The sequence below is a fragment of the Rhinopithecus roxellana genome, chromosome 7 (genome assembly GCF_007565055.1).
Source record: "Rhinopithecus roxellana isolate Shanxi Qingling chromosome 7, ASM756505v1, whole genome shotgun sequence".
Taxonomy (NCBI): Eukaryota; Metazoa; Chordata; class Mammalia; order Primates; family Cercopithecidae; genus Rhinopithecus; species Rhinopithecus roxellana.
This window is the reverse complement of record NC_044555.1, coordinates 22,591,461-22,616,405: the sequence shown is the minus strand read 5'-3', so window position 1 is coordinate 22,616,405 and position 24,945 is coordinate 22,591,461. Positions and strand designations below refer to the sequence as shown.

The following is a 24,945-nucleotide window of genomic DNA, read 5'->3' as shown; positions in this document are numbered from 1 at the left end:
ATCTTCGTATTGCTATTAATCAGCCAGGCTTGGTCTTCATTCTGCAGTATAATCTCTTCAATTGTCCCTAGCCCCAGACTATGTCATGTGACAGCATCACCCTATACCAATCTTCTATCTCTTTGTAGGTCAGACACACTCCCTGTTATCTTTTCTGTATAAAAGCCACTTAGGGAGGGGCAGAGACAACGGCCCTATAGACCTATTTACATGAGAAGTTTTCTTTTCAGATTTCTTTTCTTTTTTTTTTTTTTTTTTTGAGACAGAGTCTTGCTCTGTTGCCCAGGCTGGAGTGCAGTGGTGCGATCTCAGCTCACTGCAGCTTTTGCCTGCCGGGTTCAAGCAGTTCTCCTGCCTCAGCCTCCCAGTAGCTGGGACTGCAGGCATGCGCCACGATGCCTGGCTAATTTTTTGTATTTTTAGTAGAGACAGGGTTTTACCATGCAGGCTGGTCTCTAACTCCTGACCTCATGATCGGCCCTCCTCAGCCTCCCAAAGTGCTGGGACTACAGGAGTGAGCCATCGCACCCGGCTCTTTTCAGATTTCTTGAAGGCAGAGGGGAGCTGGAAGCCTCCAAAGCTTTCTCTGACAACACATCAATGACATCCCAATCTAGATGAGGGATTCTTAGCTGTCACAATTGTCTTTTTGAAATAGGATCTTGAAAGAAATCAAGCTATTGTAAATTCAAGATTAAGAAAAAGTGAATAGGGGATTGGAAGCACCAGTTTCTCAACCACCTTAAACATTTGCGAATACACAAGTAACCCCTGCCATCTGTATTTGTGTTTTCTGCCCTTCTGAGCCTTGATAGAAGAGGTCTCGATTATATCATTTTACACATGTAGCTTTTGGCTCCCCCATCACGTTCACCACAATGTCTGTCACATACTTTCTTTGCTCTTTCAAGCTCCCTCTACTCAATCTTGCCTCCCACCTTACTGAAATCAAAGTCATCCTAAGTGAGCTCCCTAGACTTTCCTTCCTCTTACATTTCTACCTAACATTCGGTTTCCTTCTTTGCATCACCTTTCTTCTCTGCAATGACTGCCTATATCCACCCACCCACCCTTCCCTTAGCCTCCAGCACTGTAGTTCTATCCCTACCACTGTCATACACTCTTTTATTTTTCATCAGTCAACCCAAGAAATGAGGTCATACTTGTAGAGCACATGACACAGTTCCTGACACAGAATAAGAACTCAATAACGTTGTAGGTCTTTCCAAATATAAGCAAGCACACACATGTGCACACACGCACACAGAGTTAACTCCAGTGGCTTTCCCTCTCTCATCCACTACCTATTCATGGCATTTGACACTGCTGACCACTCGAAAATTTCTCTCACCTGACTCGGGAACACTGTACATTATTAGTTCAGTACCTTATCGCTTCTTTTTCTTTTGACAATTCTTTCTCCTTTGTCCCCTCCAACTGTGGTCACATCCAAAGGCTCACAACTGAAATCTCTTCTCTTGCTAGATTCTTCCTTCCACAGAGAGCTGCTACTCAAACTGTAGTCCATGTACCAGTGCCCATCAGCAAACTGTCAGTTATTGGTTCATGACAAGATAAGGAGCTTGTCCAGAATGTAAATCACTCACATCACTAAACACATAGATTAGTTCAGCTGGTAGTTTTTGGTAACAAAGCTTTCTCAGTGAAGGAAGCGGTGCAATGAATTACATTCTGCCACAAGTGTCTCCTCTTGACATGGCCTGATGCTTTAAGGAGCATCACCGTTGAGGTCCTTTACACTCTTTTAGATTTAGTACTCAACCGTATGCAAAGAAAATACACTCAAATTAACTCTGTAACTCCAGCTTCTCCCCAGAGCGCCAAACGTGCATCTGTGGCTGTCTGCCAGACCAGTCACCACTGACAACAACCTAGATATTTCATTAGCTCTTTAAACTCAACAAGTCAAAAGCTAAACTCACAGTTGAAATCTGTTTTGGGAACAAATAACAAATATGCATATTTTTGAATGTATCTCTCTTATATAAATTTTACTTATACACATAACACATGAATTCATTTTCCTTGTAAATATTTTGAAAGTTACAGATAAGGTCCATTTTGCATATCATCAACAACCAAGATCCACTCCTCTCCTCCCTAGAAATAACCATTGTTGACAGTTTAAATTTTGGTATCCTTCTAAATCTTTTTCTACACATGTTCATTCATATACAGAATATGTACTTTTTACATAGGGCATTGTTTTTTTTTTTTTAAATCCCAGTGTTACTATACTGTAACATATCATTCCCAAATTATGTTTTCTGATCATCAAAATATTCTGCAGATCTTTCCATACCAGTCCACATAGAGACGTTTCATTCTTTTGAAAGTGCTGAATAATGTTCCATAGAAAAGACATACACAGTTCATTTAGCCATTTTGTATTGATGGACATTGTGGCAGAGACATTGCTATATGTTCAGCAAACTACTCTATTTTTCTCCTGGGCACACAAGAAGTCACAGGTGGACAGTATGACTAGTTCTGGCCAATGGAATGTGAATAAAAGTGACACATTCTACTTCTAGGTCTGGGCACTAAAATCTACAACAAATCCCTCTACTCCCTTTCTTTCCATTCTATAGCGACCATAGAGGCCATATGTGGAAGATGGCCAAATTACAAGATGGGAGAAACTTGATTTCAGAATGACTATGACGACCAGAAAATCTCTCTCCTCTCTGACCACATTGGACAGTCGCATGAGCAAGCAATGTATCCTCATTGTGTTAAGTCACAGATTTTAAGATTGTTTATTATGACAGCTATGATTGCTTATCCTAACTCATACGGAGAAAACAAGATGGACAGAAATTAAGGGGCAAGTGTTTAAGAGATGAAAAGGTGACCACTCCTAGGTAGCCATGAACCTATGGTGGCCTTAACGTTCTCTTCTTTGTTCCATTCATGATTCAACCAAAAGCTGTAATTATGGTTGACAAGTATAAGAGCAGTGCTGTTTCAATCAAATTAAAGAACGAAGAGTCATATGCTTTAAAATAAAATTAACCATGATAAAGAAACTTTGTATCCTCTAAAACTTTAGTATCCTCTAAAGTCCTTGAAAGTGCCAAAAGTCCTATTCAGAATCTCCACATGTATATTTCTTCATCTACTTTACACCACTCATAATTAAATCAGCTTTTCTTCAAGTACTGTCATTTAAAACTCATTCTTGTTCAACTTGATAGTTCATTTTGCTTAATTATTAGTACCACAACAACATTATTTCAGATTAATTTTCCTAATAAATGTATAGCATTCCAGCTATATCATGGACAAATTGGATTTATGGATCCACCTATAAAAGGTACATATCTTTAGTAAGTTCCCAAAGTAAAATGAACTTAAAGTTCCAAGCAGCTGCCTTACAACCCAGCTTTAAAAACACCACCTATTCTTTATTGTTTCATATGTTTCTTTCTTAAGAAATAACAAATCTAGCCAAACAGTACATAAGTACCTTAAAGTTAGGAATATTGCCATTTTCGTCTCCTAACCCATTCCTAGTTGCTCCAACACAAGGCCAGGTACACAGTCTACATCTTCAGAGAAGAGGACAGAGTTCAGATGAGAATTCAGTTGAGTGGCAAACCACACCTGCCTTCTCCATGTGTTTCTTTTACTTTCTCTCTTGCTTCACCACCACACTTCTTAACCAGTTTCCACACCTGTATCCTGGGGACATAGTAGTTTACTTAATTGATGTAAAATGCTGAGGACAGTATCTGACTGTTTAACAAAAGTGGTCCATCTTTATTATCTCACCTCCTGGCTCACTGTCAAGAAATTACTGTTACTGATAGTGAGAGTCAAGCCTCCTCAGGTGTGTTAAAGTGAAAAAAGTGTTGACCATCACTGCCTGAGATGGCAAGATGGCACCTCTGTGGATTTCAGAATTTAGTCTTTGTAACTGCCTTGAGGAACCCTGATGGACTCAGGAGTGCTTACCAGATCCATTTGCACACAAATCTTTATGCCCAGTAAAGGCGTATGGAGAGAGGAATGTTCCCAGCATGGGTAAATTAAAATGCTTCCAGGAGAGTTGCATTCCCTACATAACATTTCCCCTGCACTGGGAATGAGGCTGCTTTGAGGCAGTTAGGAGCTTTTCCAGAACCAAAGGGGTCAGTAGGTCTGCAGACCTTACTCTCCAGAAGGGATCTCCAAAACTGTGATTGATTCATTACCCTATCAGAACCAAAAGATACCCTCATACATGTATACTTATTCATACATATTGTATATAAACCACAGCACAATATACACAAATAAATACTAATATTAGATACAACTAAAAAGTATCTGTTGCCGATCATCCTGGCTGTATACTTCAGTGCACAAGAGACCCTCGGTACGAGGTTCATTGTTATTAGAATGTTTATGAATCCATATGTCAAAGTAAAAAAAAAAAAAAGGAAGAAAAAAAGTAGTCTGTACTCTCAGTCTCCAATTCCTTCCCTCCCATTTGTGTCATTTGTGTCTCAGCCTACTTGGGCTGAGCTCTCCTGGCACCATTCTACTGAATATGCCCTCTTTAAGGTCACTAACACCCCTGAGTGCTAAATCAAGTGGGCCCTGCTTCTGCCATCATCTTTCTTGACCTCTATGCTGTATCTGACACTGTGGACCATATCTTCCTTCTTCTCAGGTTTTCCTCCTATCTCTCTGATTATTCATTCTCCTGCTTCATAAAATTCTCTTCCTGTGTCTACCCCTTAAATGTTACTATTTTCAGAGACCCTCTTCATAAGGCCCTTTTCATATTATTCTGGAAACTTGCCCAGGGAAATCTCCATTCCCATGGCTTCAACTACTCCATTGATGATACGTAAATTTTTATCTCTGACTTTCATATCTCTCCCCTACTCCAGACCCATAAATGCAACTGTCTCCTGGATGTCTCCAACTGATCTCTATTAATGGCACTGTCATCTATCAAGTTACCTAAATTAGAAACCTGGGAGTCACACAAAACATTTTTCTCTCTCCAATAACTATGTTCAATTGGCTACAAAGTCCTATTTTACCTTCTTTGGAATCGCCCCTTAACCATATTCCCTCCTTATTGTTTCCACTGTCACTGCCTTTGTTTGGACGCTTATCGTCCTCACACTGGGATTTTTGCGACGGCTTTTTAATCTGTCTCTGTACATTCATTCTTGCTTCCTTTCAAACTGTCCTCCATGTAGTTGTTGGAGTGAACTTTATAAATTGCCAATAATAGTATGCCATGCCTCTGCCTAAATATGTTCAATGCTAAATCCAAGTACTTTAGCATGGCATAAGGAGGTTCTTCACAATCACTCTAACTCTCCTTTTTAGCAAGATCACCTGACATTGCCTCAATCAAAATGAACTTCCTGCAGACCTTTGAACACTCTGTACCCCTTTACATTTCTGCGTCTTTTCATATGCTTTTTCTAATGCCTGAAAATAACTTTTTCCTCCTTCTCCATCTTAGAAACGTAGCTCAAATGTCACCTCCTTTGCGAACATTCCCTGGTTCCCCAAAGCAAAAAAAAAAAAAAAAGCCATAAAAAGCCATACTTTGTCCAGGCATCTATTCATCACACTTATTATTCTGTATTTCAGTGATTCATGTGGGACTGTCTCTGGAAGAGAGATCTGTATGTGGAGCTATAAGTGCATCAAAGGCAGGAAATTGTATCTTGCATGTCTTTAAATCTCCAGTATCTACCACAGTGTCTGGCACACAATAAGTGCTCAATAAATGCTTGGTGAAAGAATGAATATGATTGGCTGCATAAAAAGACACTAACCCTATCCTCAAAAAAAAAAAATCCCCCAAAACAGACTTTCATGCATTGAAAACCATGGAATATTTAAAGTTCAAACCTCTTGCTGTATCAAGATATCTTAGAAAAAATAATAATAAACTCAAACATCTGGGTTCACAGTGAATGGCTAAATGCACTGTTCTGAAGGTACCTAAAGCAATAACAGAAGGCTCTCTAGCAGGAATCAGGACTATAATAACTGAGAAACTAAGTTACTTAGTTACTTATGGCACTGTGATATCCCCTTCTATTCTTTAGTATGTTCATTCTTGGCCTTGAAGAAGAAAAACACTAGTCCTTAGGCTAGTGGTGGAGGTGGGAGTGGAGGAGGGGAGTGAGAATTAGCTGACTCATCAGTCTCACTTACACATTTTCGTTTCCGTGGAGGAGAAAGAGCACACATGTGATGTCGTCAAGACTACAAAATCTTCTCTCATCACTCTTGTCTCCAAAGAAGTCAAATATCTTTTACAAACTCTATCCTCTGAATTACCATCACCCCCTTCACTAGTCACACATACAAAAAGAACATTTTTCAAGGAAGGAAAGTCAATGATATTTTAGTACATAGTCAGTCAATCTAGATAATAAATAAATCTCATTTATTATCATAGAAGTATGTCTTGATGAAGCTTAATATAACACAGTAGAAAGAAATTTACAGAAGAGTAAAAATCCAGCCAGAACTCAGCAGAACATAAATGGTTAGAGACAAAGAGTGTCAGCTCCACAGAAACTGTCAGAGCTAATGTTACAACGGAAACACAGGGGCTTAGGCAAATCTCACCTAGGTTTGCTGATTGACTTGGTTGTCAGTGTCCTATGTTCTCAATTGTATTGATTAACACTAGAGGACTTGGCAAAGCAAAGCATAATCTCTGCTATAGACTGAATTGTGTCCCCCCATATTTGTATGTTAAAGCTGTAACCCCAAATGTGACTTGAAGATAGAGCTTATAAGGAGGTAATTAAGGTTAAATGAATCCATAAGGGTGGGGCCTTTATTCAATAGGATTAGTGTCCATATTAGAAAGAAGAGACACCACAGAATTTGTTCTCTTTCTCTCTCTCCACCATGTGAGGACACAGTGAGAAGGCAGCTATCTGCAAGCCAGAAAGAGGGCCCTTCCTAGAGCCCAACAATGGGGGCACCCTGATCTCAGACTTCCAACCTCCAGAACTGTGAGAAATAAATTTCTGTTGCTTAAGCTCCCCAGTCTAATGATATTGTGTTATGGCAACCCAAGCCAACTAAGACATCATTCCAGGATTTCTCCTAGGGGTAACAACCCCAAGTAATTAATAATAAGTTAATGTAATTTATACCGTCTGTTCCCAGTCCCCCCAAGTCTTCCATTTCTCAAGAAACTTGGGGAAAGTCTCAAATTGCATTAAAATTACTTCTTCCTGTTCCTCTTTTTTGTCCTCTTCTAGGCTACGTTCATGTGAACAATTCAAGACATTTCCATCCTTATGTGTTTTATTCCTGAAATTCCACATAAGTTTGAAGATTGGGCAAAGTTCTCATCTCCACTCCAAGCCCCCATTTCTCCTATGAAGAGCTTGTGGAGTAGAATAAGACTGTAGTTCTATGCTACAGTTGAGGCAAAGGGGACGTTCTTGCCACTTTGGGCAATACAACTATAAGAGAGGATTTTCAAAAGAAGCAAAATTCTGAGACAAGAATAGGAGGAGGTGGTTAACCAGAGGGACAAGGCAGTATGAGTAAAGAGTGGATGCATCCTACCACGGGTGTGGAGTAGACAGCAAATGAGTAGGAATGGCAACAGCTTATGCGATGTGCCCTCCCACCACTTCTAGAGTCCCTGTCATACTTTCTTGTGAAACTATACTCCCCAGAACTTGATTGATTTAGAAAGAATTCACTTGGAGAATTCAGTGGCAATAAATTACAGATGGGTATCTACCTCACGGGGCTATTGGGGAAGTTAATTAAAATAGTATATGGAAAGTACTTAATATGGAACCAGGCTTACAGTGATCACTTCATAACTGGGAGCTGGTGTAGTAGTAGTTGGTGGTGGTGGTCATTACATTAGGGCTTTCTTATCATGGTAACTGTGTTCCTGGCAATGTTAGATTTGCTCTGAGCTGGTTTTGTGGTGACATCAATTGTAGTAGTGAGGGAGACAAGTGTGTTGATAGCAGCCCTGGAAAATGACATGAAAACAATGAATACGAAATGGGTGAAATCCACCATCCATCCTACTACGCAAGCTTAGGAATCATCGGTGACACCTCCCTCTCTCTCTCTTCTCCCCACTCTCAATCTACTACCAAGTGCTATCCATTTCTTCCCTTAAATATCTCTTAGAACTAGCTACCTAATTGTTCTCCCAACTTCCACTGTTATCCCTCCCTCATAGTCTTCTTCACAAAAAGGTCACAGTAATCTTTTTAACATGTAAATTAGGACATCCCATTGACCATGACAATTTGAACACATGTATTTACCTCCACTTTGCTGCCAACCCTCATTAAAATTATAGTAATTTGGGGAGAGAAGATAACAATGCAATATTTAAAGCTAGAAAAATAGACATACAAGGGTAACTGACAGCTGACCTGCAGAAAATGAATCCAAAACTGGCATTGGGGAAAACTGACAACCAATACAATTCACAACAAAGAACCTCCAAAAGGCTCAAAAATTGGCAGGACCAGTACTTCTGGAAGTGGAGGTGAAAGTAACCCTAAAATCAAGAGTATTGGTTGAAATTCTTAATAACCAGTTGAATCCTAAGATCTCCTCCACAACTCCTCACAGCTGTTTGATTGTCTCTGCCCCAACTCCCATCAGATGTGAGGTTTATTCTCTAGAGAGAGTAAAACAGAGGGTCTCTGGACTGGGGAAGCACAGTTGAGGAAGAAGTACCATATGGAAAACAAGGACATTCAGAAGTTTACATATTGATTGTTGAGATCCTTAGCCTCTTATCCCACTTAGTACTTTTTTTTTTTTTTTTTTTTTGAGATGTTGTCTTGCATTGTTACCTGGGCTGGAGTGCAATGGCGCCATCTCGGCTCACTGAAACCTCCACCTCCTAGGTTCACATGATTCTCCTGCCTCAGCCTCTCGAGTGGCTGGGATTACAGGTGCACACCATCATGCCTGGCTAATTTTTATTTTTATTTTTTGTATATTTAGCAGAGACGGGGTTTCGCTATGTTGGTCAGGGTGGTCTCGAACTCCTGACCCCATGATCTGCCTGCCCCGGCCTCCCAAAGTGCTAGGATTACAGGGCGCCTGGCCCCACTTAGTTCTTAGAATGCTGACAGTCAGGCTTACAACCTCCAGGCTTGAATATTCTTCTTTGGAAATGTGAACAACCTCAGAAAAAAATAATAATAATAAAGAAAAAGAAAAAAAAAACTAAAGATGTTGATATAAAGTGTTGTCCAATGAAATGACCCAGCCAGATCACCTTGCAGTGAAACCCATTGTGGTAGACGGACCCAAGGTAGTCCCCAGTGGATACCACCTCCTAGTACTCATGCCTTTGTGTACTTCTCTCTTCTTGAATGGAAATGGGAACTGTGACTTGTTTCTAACCTAACAGAATATGGCAAAGGTGATGGGATGTCACTCTCATAATTAAGCTACATTATAAAAGGCTCTGCTTTAGCTGACAGAAGCTAATGTCTCTTCCTCTGGGCTTGATGACATGGGAGGCTATGTTGCAGAAGCCTATATGGCAAGTAACTGCCAATCTCTTTAAGGAGCTGTGGATGGCCTCTAAGACCTGAGGGTAGCCTCCAGCCAACACTTAGCAAAAAGCTGAGGCCCCAGTCATGTGGCCATTAGAAAATAAATTCTGCCAACAGCCTGATTAAACTTGGAAGCAAATTCTTCCCCAGTCAAAACTCCAGATGAGTTTACATCCTGACCAACACCTTGATTACAATCTGGGAAGACTCTTGACAGAGAACTTGGCTACCCCAGACCTGAACTGCTAATGCACAGAAACCATGAGATTATTAATGTGTGTTGTTTTAAGCCACGATGTTTGTGGCAACTTGTTATGCCACAGTAGAAAACTGATATACTCACATGAGTCTCACTAAATACTCTGACCTTTTAATTAGCTTTTTAGGAACCTACTCATAAATATGAGCAAATAGCCAAGGATGACAAGCTATCTGAGGAAAGCCTGCAATATCAAAGATAGAGACCTAAACCAATCAATAAACCAAAAACTTAAAAGAAACAGAAATGAAAATTAATAACCATTATTGTGCTCAAAGAGGTAAAATATTGTATCTATCAAACAAGAGCAAGATTATATTTAAAATGATACTCAGAGGGCAAAAAATTGCTCTGAAAAATTCCTGCTTTAGCTGGAGGCCATTATCCTAAGCAAATTAACACAGGAACAGAAAACCAAACACCACATGTTCTCACTTATAAGTTGGAACTAAACACTGGGTCCTCATGGACATAAAGATGGCAACAATAGATAGTGGGGACTACTTAGCAGGAGGTAGGGAGGGAGTCAAGGGTTGAAAAACTATTGGGTACTATGCTCACTACCTGGATGACAGGATCACTTGTACCCCAAGCCTTGGCATCACACAGTATACCCATGTAACAAACTTGCACATGTACCTCCTGAATCTAAAATAAAAGTTGAATTTTTTTAAAATCCTTCTTTGAACTTATTAGAAAATGTAGAAGGAAAAATTTGTCTGGTCTTTGTTGCAGGATCTTTGTCTCAGGTTCCTGGGAAAGAGCTTCTAAACTCTTAAAATTTCTTGAGTGATAAGAATGTCTTTGTTTATTCATGATGGGCCTCTGGACCCATGACTGAATTTATGCTAATGAGGTGGCTTAGGGTGGGCTCTTGGGTAGTTTCAGGATGGGGGTTGGTGAGGCTGTAAAGACCAACAGTGTTACTAGAGAGTTAAGGCTTTGTGCCAGATGATATCAGCCGAAGATGACTTCTGGGGAGGGAAGAAGGAGGACTGGAGACTGACTTCAATCACATGGTCAGTGATTCAATCAGTCATGCCTGTATAATGAAACCCCTGTGAAAACCCTGGACACCAAGGCTCAGGTGAATTTCCTAGTTAGCAAACATATTGATATGCCAGGGGTGACATATCCTGATTCCACAAGGGAAGGACATGGAAGCTCCACAATTAGGGCACTCCCAGGCCTCATCCTCTAGGTCTCTTCATTTGGCTAGTCCTGATTTGCATCTTTTGTAATAAAACTGCAATCATAAACATGGTACTTTTCTGAGTTCTGTGACTTATTCTAGGGAATCATCAAACCTGAGGGCTCATTGGAATACCCAAGTTGGTAGCCTGGTCAGAAGTGCAGGTAACCCTGAATTTGTAGCTGGCATCTGAAGTGAGAACAGTTCATTGGAGACTGTGCCCTTAACCAATAGAGTCTCTGCTAACTCCGTTAGTGTCAGAATTGCATTGCAGTATTGCAGAAGCAATGAAAGATAAAGCTGAGGGAACAGCCCAGAAGTAGAGCAAACAGACAAACATATGGAAAGATAGAAAATATAAGAAAAATGTAAGCAAATTATATTTTTCAGGTAGTCCAGCATAAGAATAACATGAGTTCCAGGAAGGAGAAGGTCAGAAAAACTGGAGAGAACAAAATTAAATAAATAATTCAAGAAAAGTTTCCAGAGTTGAAAGACAGTTTTTAAGATTGAAAGCGTCCACAGAATACCCAACACAGTGAAAGAAAATGGACACACACCAGGGGATATCAATGTGATGTTGCACCCTAAGACAAAACGAAGATCCCAGTGGCTTCCAGAAAAGAAAAATTACAAGGGATCAGGATTCCAAATGGCCTCAGGCTTCTCAAAAGTTAGAAGCTAGAAAACAATGAAGAAATATCTTCAAAATTATTAGGGATATCGCAGGATGAGAGCGTTCTACAGATCTAGAGAGCAATTGGGCCGGATTGGAGCAATTCAAAGATGTCTCACAGAAGATGAAACTGACAGAAGAGCCAATGCATCTTCACATATTGGGAGAATATTTAGTCAACTGGGGAACAGGTTGTGGATGAGCTAATGTTAAGTACATAGAAAAATAAGCAAGAGAATAAACAAGACAATTATCAGCTCCATTAAAAACAAGCAGATGTGCAAGAAAGGAAAAGTAATCCTAGTGTGCTATGTAACTCAGCTGTGAATAGCATTTCCAGAGTCATAATAATGTAAACACTGAATATTGAGCTAGTCAAAATTATGACATAACTGTACTGGTAGAGTGGTGGAATGGGAAGTCTGTGTTTGTGCATGCACGGGGGCTTATGATGATAATGAGCTAAACTCTCCTCTTCCATAGAGTGCTTTAATCTGAAAAATTATGAATTAGCTTTACAAGCATGCTATTTAGCTAAAGGAGCTCCAAGTAGTTCCCTCTAGGGAGTAGATAATGGGAGAGGGGGGCAGACTGACAGCTGTGACATGTACCTATTTGTTTCTTTAAACTGCATACAAAGCAAAATTCTTTAGAAAATAAAAACTATTTTTATTTTTTTAAATTTTTTATTACATTTTTTTCTTTTTTCTTTTCAACTTTATTGTATTTATTTTAAGTTCTGGGATACATGTGCAGGACGTGCAGGTTTGTTACATAGGTAAACGTGTGCCATGGTGGTTTGCTGCACAGATCAACCTATCACCTAGGTATTAAGCCCTGCATGCATTAGCTATTTATCCTGATGCTCTCCCTACTCCCACCTAACCCCAGGACCCAGTGTGTGTCGTTACCCTCCCTGTGTCCATGTGTTCTCATTGTTCACCTCCCACTTATGAGTGAGAACATGCGGTATAAAAACTATTTTTAAAAGCAAATTCAAATCAGATCGTGTCACCAAATTACATAAAACCCTTAGTGGCCTACCAGTGCAATTAGAACAAAATCTTCTATTTCCCTTGACTTATATGCTACATCATGATCTGAATCCCGCCTATCTTATTTCATTTCATACGCCTCTCCCCCTTGATCTCTAGGCTCCAGTCACTCTGGTCTGCTTTTTCTCTCTCAAACACAAGCCTGTCTCCATCTCCAGGAGTTTCTACTTGCCATTCCCTCTGCCTGGAATCCCTTTCCCCAGATATTTTCACAGCTGCCTCCTTGTGTTCACAGGACTCAACTGAAAGTTGCCTCTTCACAGAAGCCTTCCATGACAATCCAATCTCAAACAATTAGGCAAACCCAAATTGAAATTGAAATCCAGTCTAAAGTCAACTGGTCTGTACTCTTCAAAAGTGTCAATGTCATGAAAGACAAATGAAAGCTAGGACTAATCTAGATTAAAGGAGACTAAAGAGACAGAACTAAATGCAGTCTATGATTTGACCCTATATTTGCCAAAAAAAAAAAAAATGCTATACAGAGCATTATTTGGACAATTTGAGAAATTCACATGTGCATTGTATTCTAGATAATATTAATGTATCACTGTTAAATTTCATAATTGTGATCATCGTATTGTGTGTGAAGGAGAATGTCCTTGCTCTTTATGAGATACATGCTGAATGTATATGCTGAATACTTACGTGTGACATATCATGATGTCTGCAACAAAGGTTCAAGTGGCTCAGCCAAAAATAGATAGATATGTAGATAAATAGATGGAGTTATAGATATTAAGTAAATGTGATAAAGTGTTAGCAATTGGTAAAGAATATGTAAGTGATCACTGTATTATTCTTGCAACTTTTCTGTAGGATTGAAAATTTTTCAAATCAGAAGTTGGTGGAAAAAAGTCTTGAAGTTTATTTAGTAGGTTTGTTGTTGGTAGTAGCGTTGGTGAAGTAATTCCAAACTATTTTGGATGTCCTATAGGATTAAGCAAATGAGTAAATAAATTGACTGACCAAAGTAGCCCTCCAGGCACTTTCTATCACATCATCCTGTTTTGTTTTCTTTATTGCACTTATTTTCTGAAACAACGTCTTCATGTATGTATGCCTGTTTAATGTTTGTATTTCCCCATCCCTTAGCCAATAAATGCCAATTGAGCATGGATGATATCTGTCTTGTTTTTTGGTGATTCCTCAGCATTCAAATGAGTGCCAAGCATATAGTAGATGTTCAATAATTATTTGTGGAATTGATGATTGAATGATGCAATCCCTAGAAACCCTGGGGGTCAGGAAGCTGCAGTTTTACCCCAGGGTCACGTTAAGATTCTGAGGCCCAGTTGGGAAAGGGCCTTGTTATTGCAGAGACCAGTGAAGCTGAGAAAGAGAAAGGGTAAAACTGAGCCTAGTTTTGTCATATGAAGTGTGGTTAAAGGGAATAGGCCCTTCCAGAAATGGCTGTGCCCAAAGGTCATAACTAGAGCATGAGGACTTAAAACCAAAAGGTGAATGATAGAAGGGAGGTCCTGGAAATGACTATTGAATGCTTTAATCTCCGTCTAAGATGACCGAGTTATGTGATGTCTTGTCCTTGTAAGTCGCTTCAATTGTGTAAAGCCTCTCCCCTCAGATTCCTTCTTATGACAGAACTGATTAATTCTGCATTTTGAGCTAACTCTCAGTAAAGGGAAATTACAAGAAAGAGAAAAAGGGGCAGCCAGAAAGGCTGCTGGCAGTTCTTTGGAGGAAAAGAAAGCCACCTTCTTCCCCAACCTTTTTCATCACAGCCGTTCTGCCTATCAACACCTCTTTTTCCTAAATTCCTTTCTCTATCTGTTCCTCCCTCCTATATCCATCACTTTCCCTCCTAAAGTCAGTCACAAAGCATTTGTAGAGGGTGGTAAGGTAGCAAAGTAATTTTGTGCAGAGACAATTCTTACTAACATCATCTTTTTCCTTTTTGGATAAAGATACACACACATACACATATTCAAATATTGATAATGAGTATTACAAATGTCTGCCTGCCTCCATTACTGACACCACACCAGGAGGGTTCTAATAATCTTTTTCACTCTTTCTAAACACCATCACCTAAGGGACACTATCAGCTCTATATTCTCTCCCTCAGCTCCCACCACACACACCTGTGATCTGCCACACCAATTTCCACCACGTTTTTCTCTATGCCATTAGAGCAATCTGTTTTCTCTTATTAATACAAGCTGAGTTTAGATCCTTGGCAGGTTAGACTGGATGGCTGTTTCTCATCAGCTTTCCCCCATATCTAAGCCACAGTGAGTTAAAGATTCTGCAAAGATTCATTTTTTTCTTATCTTCCTTCAAACTGTTTTCAATCTCCGAATCTGCTTTCAGGTCCACAACCATCCCACTCCTGCCTGCCTACAAAGACCTTTCTCTCATCCCCTGGTCATTCATCATCAGTTAGAATTTTAAATTAGAAATCCTATTAGCATGTTGAGTCCATGGAAGCCAAACGACCCATTATGGACTAAATCCAAATGTATAGGCAGGTAGTTAAGCCATTTGGGCCAGCAGCCTTGGCAAAGCAGACCCAAAACTAGAGGTTGCAGTAAAAGTAAAGAACGAATTATGATTTTACAAATTACCTCAAATTAACTGGATATCAGCTCAAGGGGAACAAAATAGATTTGTAGATGCTTCCAGAACCAAATACAGAGTCAAGGACAATTTTTTTCTCACTGGTTAGTTTTACCACGTACACCTATATTCAAACAGCCTGCATTGCTCCCATTACCTTTAAAACCAAATCTTCCAACTCTTCAATCTGATGTTGAAAACCTTTTACATCCCTCTTTCTCCCTACCACTTGCTTCACTCTAATCTCATCTCTCATCAGTCATTGGTATGGTCCCTCTATCTCAACCAGCCTGGCTCATTCTCACCACTAGGTTTCTATCTTTGCTTCTCTCCTTGTCTGCAATGCCTTTCCACTTCCTCTTTGTTAATCTATGTTAATTGCATCATTCAAGACCCATTTCAAGATCTGTCCCCTTACAAATAGCTATTCGTGATTCATTCACAGGATTCCTGATATTTTGTGCTAAAACAGACTTTAGAGCTAGATGATCAAGCCCAACTTTATTCCCACCTCCATTTTTCATAGGAGAAAACTTAAGTCCCAAATATATTAAATGATCTGTATAAGGTCATGTTGAGAGTTTAGTGGTAGAACCTTAATATGAAGCCACATTTCCTGACTCCCCTTGCAATTTCCTTTCCGCTCTGTCTCACTTAGTCCTCCCCCACCCCCAGCCCCCAGAAAGGTACAAAGTATGGTGTCATGATCATAAACTGGTGTCTGTGTTTGGATTGCTTTTCACCTGTATTTGGTTTATCTTGACCACCAAGCTCGAATAATTGTTGTGGGAAGGATCATGTCTAATATTTCTGCCCTTTCTCCTTCCCCAGGACAGCTAATAGGGCTGTATACACCACAGACTGGCAGTAAATACGTCTTAACTGTGGAGTGCTTCACTTCAAGAAAACATAAAAACAGAACCAATAAAATGAGTATACCCTGGTTGAATTATTATATTACATACATATTCAAAAATGTTCCTCTAAACAGGGACCTTCTATAGTGAGCTTGGTTACAGATTAACTGCTATCCAGAAAGAGTGAGAGCTGAGAAACATCAAGGTAAAAATGGAAGAGTCTCTGCTCCTTTGACAGGCCCAAGAAAGAAACAGGCATTAAGGCAGCCTTCCCATTCTACTATGGAGAGGATTTACACAGATGCTGTCTCACAGCACCCAGCTCACAGCCCTCAGTATCGTGCTCTGGTCTCCCTCAGCTGGGAATTGAGTGACACAAGTTCTAAATGTCTGTTCCACCACTAATTATCTCTATGACCTAAGACATGGCACTTAATCTCACTGGACTTGTGTTTTCTCATCTGTTAAAGGGTAAAGGGCAGGGGTATGTGATGGAAGTCCGAATTTGCTTGCCTCACACATTTGTTGTGAGGCTGAAGTGAGATAATATATGTGAAAGTACTTTAGAAATCAAAAGGCATTATACAAATGCAAGGTATTAACTTTTTAACTCTCCAATCCTATATCAATTAATCCTAGGAGACTACAGTGAGTAAAGGTTAACAGGTTTGCATTTTAATCCCAGCTAAATTAATTGTCTGAATCATCTACCTTCTCCATAAATGCTGTCTGTTCTTCATCCCATCTCCTTATTTTATTTAGTAGATTATTATAAAGGTTGCTATTTTGGCTTGGCACATCCCGAGGTAGTACAGTAGGAGAGGTTGGCAGCTGCTAAGACTCAGGAGAGACACTGATTTCTTCCCAAATTGCTCTAAAAGGGAGGACTTAGGGAATTTAAAGCTACTGATCAAGGGGGGAAAGGCTTCCACTCTAGCAGTACAGTGCCACTCTCTCATTCAATAATGAAAATGAAATGAAAACAAGAAGGGAGAAGAGCTTTAATTTTGTCACATTTCTCAACTTTTCTCTCCTTTGCCTCTCCAGAACTCTGAGCATGGCTGAAATTGAAGGAGCTCCATGCTGGCTTGGATAAACTGTATTTTGGGTAGAATCAGAGTAAATGCTGGCAGTTGGGTGAGGTAGTGCATCGCATATTCAAAAGATATGAGTCTACCGTACTGATCGATCCTTCATCCAGTCCAATCAGGTAACTTATATAACATGCCCAAAAGTCCCAGGCTAAGGACCATTTCTGCCCTGGGACGTCCAGAACCATGTTCATCCAAGCCTCTGTGGATACGGTCATCATTCCATTTATGTCTGGTTAAAGAAATTCTTATGTACCTCTTGGCCTTTTTAAAAATCAGTATTGTTTAATTAAAAGAGAGCCTCTTAGGAGATCATTAATCATTTGAAATATCAAATACTGCTAAAAAGCAATGCAGAAAAATACATCCTAACCAGTAACCTACAATGAATCATCCACTTAACAGACATTTCCTGAATCCTGACTATGACCTCAAGCCCTGGGTTAGGTTGTGAGGAAAATACAGAAGCATCTAAGCAAAACTTTATTAAGAAACCATCAGGTTATGGGAAAGAGGAAGGTGTAGCTTAGTTACAGCAAAGGTGCCTCCCCAAACCAGGTACCAATAAACCATTTTGGCCATCCCTCTACCCTGCCTCCAATGTAAAGCATGGTATTCAATACTGGGCTAAGGAACCCCCCCACCCCCTCCCCACACACAAAAACCCTTACTATGATATGAAATAATAAGGTAGCTAATGATGTGCTGAAAAATAATTTTCTAAAACCTTCAAAACTAATCATAATGTAGTTCAGGCAGTATATCTCCAGTAACCTACCCTAATGGAGCAAAAGCCATGTACAAAAAACTATTTTAGCATTCAACCTCAAAATGACCTTGTAGCAAGAGTCTACATCATAAATGTTGGCCTCATTATAATTCAGTGTAGAATTATAGACAGGAGCTTCAATAAACATACATAAAACAGTAACTCCAAGTTGTCCCCTGGTGGTATCCCACTTGACAATACACTGTCTATGCCAAACCCCAAGAGGCCATCTGTAACCAAAGAGGCCATCTTACTCTGTGACTGCTCAGCCTTCAGCCCATCTAACTACATGTCAGGTTTAGTAAAAAGCAAAATTTAAATGTGAGATATCTGCCCCTTCTAAGGACAGGGATTCCATTAAGGTGTGAGAGCCAGAGAAGTGATCTCCAATCCTGGGCTTACTGGTTGGTCAGTTCTGGCACTTTTATGAGCCAGATCCGATAATGAGATCTGGCACCCGTATATTTCAGTCCTGAACTCTTAAGGTTAAAGGCAGCTTGGCTACTTGAGGTGTGGGATAGGAGAAAGGAGAACAAGCCCAAGGAGGGTGAAGAGAGTGGGCCCCTAAGGTGAACTTACCGGAAGGAGGACTACCATGTGAGGGAATGGATAGGGCTCACCTCTCCTGGTCTTCCCATCCCCAGAGTTTAAGGACCGTCCCTGCACGAGTTTAGTAGCTGCCAAGCAGTGTAACATACCTCTGGAAAGGTAGGCTTAGGCTGTGATGCTACAGCAAGGATCTGGGAAATGCAGACCTCACCAGAGATTCTGGTTTTTGGAGGGAGTTAGGTGAGACTGTGCTCTTGTGGTATTATTTATTGCTGAGACATAGTGTAGGTAACAAAGATGCTGCAGATTCCAGAAAATTCTGGCTAGGTCAGAGTCCATTGGCAAAAGAAGAAGGAACGGTGGGGGATATGGTCTGGGAGTAGATGGCTAGAGAAGGGGCTGCAGAAAGAGGGCTGCTACCCACAACTGCAGCATTATGTGTATGGGAGATAAATTCACTTCTCATATTTCAAATCAGGCTTACAGATATTTCTCCCCCGTCCGATCCCCCCACCCAGCTGTGGCTTAACGGGTAGTCTTCTCAAATGTTAATTACAATTGGCAAGATATTGGCATCTCAAGTCTAGGTCTAACTAAGATGATGGTTTGTATGCATGTGTAGGTGACTATAACAGAAAGAGCTTCTAAAGTCTCCCGATGTGGTGGGAAAGGTGCTGCGCTAGGCATCAGCCGTTCTCTTCGCAACAGAATCTCGCATCTCTAATGTCAGACTGCTTCAGGAGGTGAAAAAGATGTGGGTGTTGCAGTGAATTTCCCCAGCCCAAGACACACACACACACACACACACACACACACACACACACACACACATGCACACACACACGCGCGCGCGCGTTAACAAGTTTGGGGGAAAAAAAAAACAACTCCTGCCGGTGGCTGGGAAATCCAGCTAAAAGCACAAGGCAGGCTCCTGTGGCATAGGCGAGCCAGACAGATGCCCAGATAGCTGCGGAGACCAGAGTAGCCTCAGCTCCCGAGCGCTAGCACAGCTGCTGCTGCCGGGGCACTCTCGCCTTGCTCTCGGGGAGGCTGTAGGCTGCGGAATGCCGGGGCTCCAGCCTCCCTCATCACACTCCTTTCCCGAATCACCTCAAACTCTGTACCCAACGGCAAACCGCTTGGATCTGGCAAAGCTCAGAAATGCAAAAACCGAAGGGGGGCAAATTGTACTTCAATCCAAAGGAGGCTGAACAGCCCCACCCCCGTAATTTCTTTTCCAGGCTTAGATAAAAAGTATTACTTGTCCATCGAGGCTTGGAGATGGGGGGCAAGAGGTTGGTCCGAGGCTAAGCTCACCTGCTGCTGAGGTGAGAGAGCAGACACAGGATGGAAGCTGTTCTGAGCAGCAGCTCATGGCTAAGTGGTTGGGGAATTGCAAAGACCCTCAACTTCGCCTCTGGCTTTTCTTTCTTTTTTTTTTTTTTTTCTTCATTCGTGTTACTAAAGGGTTAAACACGGCCAGGCTCCAACCCGCCCCCCAACCTCCACGCCGCTCCACTCCCCCTCCCCTTTTTGTCTCTTCCCTCCCCTCCCGCGCGTCGCTAGGAGGTCATCAAGCGCTCTGCCCAGTCCGCGTTCACAAGCCCCTCTGCTTCCCGCCCATCGGACCCGTGGCTGCTTACGAAGAGGTGTGCGCTCACTGAGGGGCGTGTTCCAGCACAGGGAGAGGCTGAGCGCCTACGGGTTAGACCTCAGAGCCCAGCCAGCCATGGAGTGGGATGGGGGAAAGTTTGGCACCCTGCGAGGGGCTGCCAGACTGGAGTGGGCGGGGCGCCCGAGGGTACTTTAGCCCTCCAGGCTTAGGGACGCAGGCTGCCCAGACCTGAGGTGGTGTGCGGACATGGACCGCGGAGCTGCCGCGGCCCAGGGCACTGCCCCGCCTCAGGATGGAGAGCAGCCCGCTGAGTCTCCAGAGCCTCCGCCGCCTTGGCCGCCGCCGCCACCACCACCGGCTCCGCCGCCGGCTCCGCCGCTGCTCTCCGAGCCTTCGCCAGAACCCGTACCAGAGCCCTGTCCAGAGCCTGCTCCAGGACCCTGTCTGGAAGCGACCTCAGAACCAGCCACAGAACTGTACACAGAACCGACCCCAGAACCAGCCACAGAGCCGGCGCCAGAACCTGCCACAGAGCCGGCCCCAGAACCTGCCACAGAGCCGGCCCCAGAACCGGCCCCAGAACCTGCCATAGAGCCAGCCCCAGAACCTGCCACAGAGCCTGCACCAGAGCCGACTCCAGAACCTGCCCCAGAGTCGGTCCCAGAGCAGGCCCCAGAGCTGACTCCAGAAGTTACCCCAGAGCCGGCCCCAGAGCCGACCCCAGAACCTGTGACAGAGCTGGCCCCAGAGTTCTGCCCTGAGGCGCCTCCAGAGTCCCGTCCGAGTCCAGCACCATGTCTATTGCAATGTCCGGTGGACACTCGAGAGAGGGGTCTAAAGACCTCGCCATCGCCATTGCCATCGCCCAGAACGCCAATGTCGTGGTCCAGAATAAAGGTAAGCAAAAGACCCCCTGGAGCGCGGAAAAGAAGCAAGGCGAAGTCAGATGGCTATGGAGCCCGCGGGACTCCGGGTACCCCTTGCATCCCGCTTGTCTGGCACTGGCTGACCAAGATGCTGAGAAAGATGCAGGGATTGGGGAACCCGGGGGAATGGGAAGGGGTTGGGAGGCGGGAAGCAACATGTGGGAATCGAGAATGGGCTGTTTGGGGCTAGAAACGGGGCTGACAGCAGGGGGGTGGGAGCAGTTTTCCCCGTGAGGAGAAGCGACAGTGCAGTGAGCGCCAATGTCTTGAAAGAGAGGATGAAGGTACCCTCGAGGAGCGCAAGAGACCTGGAGAAGTGTTTAGGGCTGGCCCCGAGTACATAGCGGACGGATTGAGTGGGGGCGGTGGGACACACCTCTTAGCCGCGGTCACTGCCGCAGAGGCCCAAGCTGCGGAGCCGCCGCCTGCTTGCCCCCCCTCTCTTCCACTGGGGAGGGGGCTCCTCAGCTGGGAGCAACTGGCGGCGCTCCAGGGAGGTGCCCGGCGCCTCTGCCGGCTGCTGCGAGCCGGTACTCCCGGTGGGGACTAGGGGATGGGCGGTGCCCACGCGCACTGCAGGGGAAGGGCAGGGTTCTCCGGGAGGAGGGGGAGAGCATGCGTGTGTCGAAGCCACCATTCCATCTGTCTGCAGGATTTCCCAGCAGGTAGGTGCAAACGCAGTGATACAATGATGCGCAGCGTCACAAACGGGGCAACTGGCATCCCGCACCAGGGCCAGTTGGAATGGTACAGGAGTCCTCGTTTAGAGACACGAAAATAGGAGATGGGATTGCAGAACGTGTGAAGGGGAACCTTCATCTCTACCAGTCTACCGCGACGCCTTCTAAATCGTTACACTTGGCCGGGAAAAGATGAGTGGAGAATCCTCCGGCACTCGCCCAGGGGGAGTAGGGAGGAAAAAGGTTTTCGTGTTTGCCTTGGACCCTGAAACCCTGTCTGCTCTTCAGCGCGAGTATGCCTGTCTTTCCTGCTTTCTCTGCACTCTCCCTACTCTTCCGTTCCCCTAAACTTCGTTCCACAAAACTGTGAAAACCATGATAATGCACACACACACCTCAATTTAGCTTCCCCTGCAGGAAAACATACACACGCGCGCGCATTCTCACACACACACACACACACGCGCGCGCGCACACACAAACGAATAACACAACACACGAACAATACCGGTCCATCCTGCTGCCTAGCAAACCATAAGGACGCGGCTCAGGAACCCTTCTGCTGTGGACCGCATACTTATAGAATGTGGAATGCAGTAGGGGAGGGGGCAGAGGTTGGCATCACGAAATGGAAGCGCTAGTTGCTTCCTGAGTTGTTAGTAGGGAGGCTTGAGTTTGCAAAATATCTGCAATGACCAACGACTGAAAAAGAAGGCTAAAACGAAAAGTTTCACAGAGAAAAGAAAGTGCAGAGGTTTAAAAATAAATAAATGAAACAGGACGGTGGGAGACTGACAATTTTTTAAAAGTCCAACACCCTAGTTCTCACACCAGGGGGTGTATCCCTCCCTTTCCTGAAAATACCCTTTCCTGAAGTGATCTTAAGAAGGGCAAAGTTGGGGTGGCTAGATTTGGGAGCTCACCCCCACCGGGTGATTGCTCTTGTCTTTTTGGAAGAGTTTGCATTAAGCTGGTGGGAAAGAGACAAGCAGGAATCACCTGACCTGTGACCATCTTAAGCGAAATTTTGGGAACAAGGCTGTGAAACTGACACGTGGGGACGTAATACCTAGCGAATGCATCTCCTCTTTGGCCTCTGAAAGGCTGACTGGAGACCAGGACCCTTCCCCCAGTGAAAAGCATCCCCTGCTCCTATGCGAAAGCATCTCCTACCTGTTTGACAGGAAAATGTCGTTGCCAGACAGATGAGGAGGATTAAGGTAAGGGGAATCAGATTAGTGTCCTCTACATAGTGCCCACTCAGACGTGCTGGCTAGCTGACCCATGGACATTTGGCAACACTGGCAGGAGACCAGGATCCCTGGGGTTTGACTTTGCCCTTAGTAGAGCCAGATATTGTTTGAATCACTTATCTGTAGAATGGGGTTAAGAACCACCACCATCCGTTAAGAAGGCCATGCAGATTAACTAATCAGTGGCTCTGGAGAATTTTGAAGGATGCAAAGGATCTAGGTACATGCTCAAATTAAATTGCTTGGAGCCAAACCCTTTTACAACACCCTCAATGTTGCTGTGCAGTTGCTCTCTGGTGCAGCTGGAAACATCTGATCTTCAGTGATAGGATCATTCTCTCCTGCATCTTCCTCAGACAAATGGCACCTGCAACCAGCTGGCTTGTATCTTAACATTCAAGGCAAACAAGTTGTCATCTTAGCTGGGGTGATGTTGTTTTCAAACACTGCCTCCTCAAGGCAAGCTTGCAACACGCACAGGCGTGCACACACCCCTAACACACACACGCACATACTATACATACGTGCACAAAATATCAGGGAACAAAACAAAATACAGGTCTCATCATGCAATGAAATCCTCCATAGCAAGTGTGAAGCTATCCTGATAACTCAAAGGATGAAATGAGCAAAACCAAGTGTTTGAATGTGACTGCAAGTTTCTCCCAGATAATTTTGTTGACTGGTATTGTAGCAAAAAAACAACATTTTCCAGCCTTGTAGTCCGCCCTCTTTTGGGATTTCAGGAACGTTTCAGAACCTGCAATTCTATGCCAAGCATGAGGGTAGAGACTGAGAAAAGGTGGCTCATGTTTTCTTTCCAAACAGCTACCAGGATAACACAGTCAGTCTGTGAACCAAACGTGTCTATTTCTTTCCTTTCTAAAATGTTTCAATTCCCAGGAAATAAGCCATGGTCTCCCACCTGGTGGCAGCAAGTGTAAGTAAGGATGTGTGAATTGGTTCTTTAGCAAGGCTATAACTTTCTTCCGGGGAGGGATGGGGCTTATATGAAGTAGACCATGTTTCTTTCTCTCCCATCAGCTATGCTTGAAGAAAGACAAAATTTTGTTTATTCATTGGGTTTTGACCAGCTATGAAATTAAAATCACATCATACAAGTGATTGATGAAAATCTGGGGGGAAATACACTTTCATGGCTTTTGGGGGAGATAAAAGGGGTCTGTGTATCCCTCCTGATGACTGCACAGTAATAACCATTATCCTCAAACCATATCAGGACAGCTTTTATGTACAAAACTGGTATTTTTGTACATTTTCTTGCAAAATAGCAAGCATTTGTTTATATGATATCTGGTGATTCCTATCAGAATATTTTAGTGATTTCTGAGCTTCTCAAAAATAGGGGTGGCCTTTCTCAGTGCCTAGTTCAGTGCAGCCCTCCTTGGTTTTGCTTAATAAACACTTGCTGAAGCTTGAAACCTATTCATTTCCAGCAATGTATTGGCTGCTGCTGTGAATGAATAAAAATTTGTTCTCATTGGTTTCAGAGTGAGAAGTAAATGCTTATTTAAATGGCATGGAATATATAGCCCTTAAGGAAATACAGTCAATCTTTCCATTTTCAGAGTGGTTACTGGAACAATAATTAAGAAGCAAATTACTAACAATTTTTTTTAATGGCTTGGAAAGTGCCCTTATCCCATGCAGTCCCACCAGCAGCAGACTAATAATGATATTGTTAGCTTCAGGGGATAATAAATTTTTTTCCTAAGTGAACAGAGTATCTGCAGTGACTGTAAACAGCTTTGGGATTATAGATTCAAATGTTTAACCTGTTGAAGGTCAGAATGGAATTACTTTCTTTTCTCTTCAGTTTTTGCCCCCTCCTTGCCAAGTTTTGATGATACCATCTGATTTATTTGGTA

The 24,945-nt window shown here is 42.8% G+C and overlaps 1 protein-coding gene across 1 annotated transcript in view; it reads left to right on the top strand.

The window, feature by feature from the left end:
• Positions 1-20,383: 20,383 nt before the first annotated feature.
• DGKK (diacylglycerol kinase kappa) overlaps positions 20,384-24,945 on the top strand; it is a 113,723-nt gene continuing 109,161 nt past the window's right edge. The window contains exon 1 of the mRNA XM_030934435.1: positions 20,384-21,094. Coding sequence (XP_030790295.1) covers positions 20,444-21,094 — 651 coding nt within the window. The 5' untranslated portion in view covers positions 20,384-20,443. The remainder of the gene's footprint in view (positions 21,095-24,945) is intronic.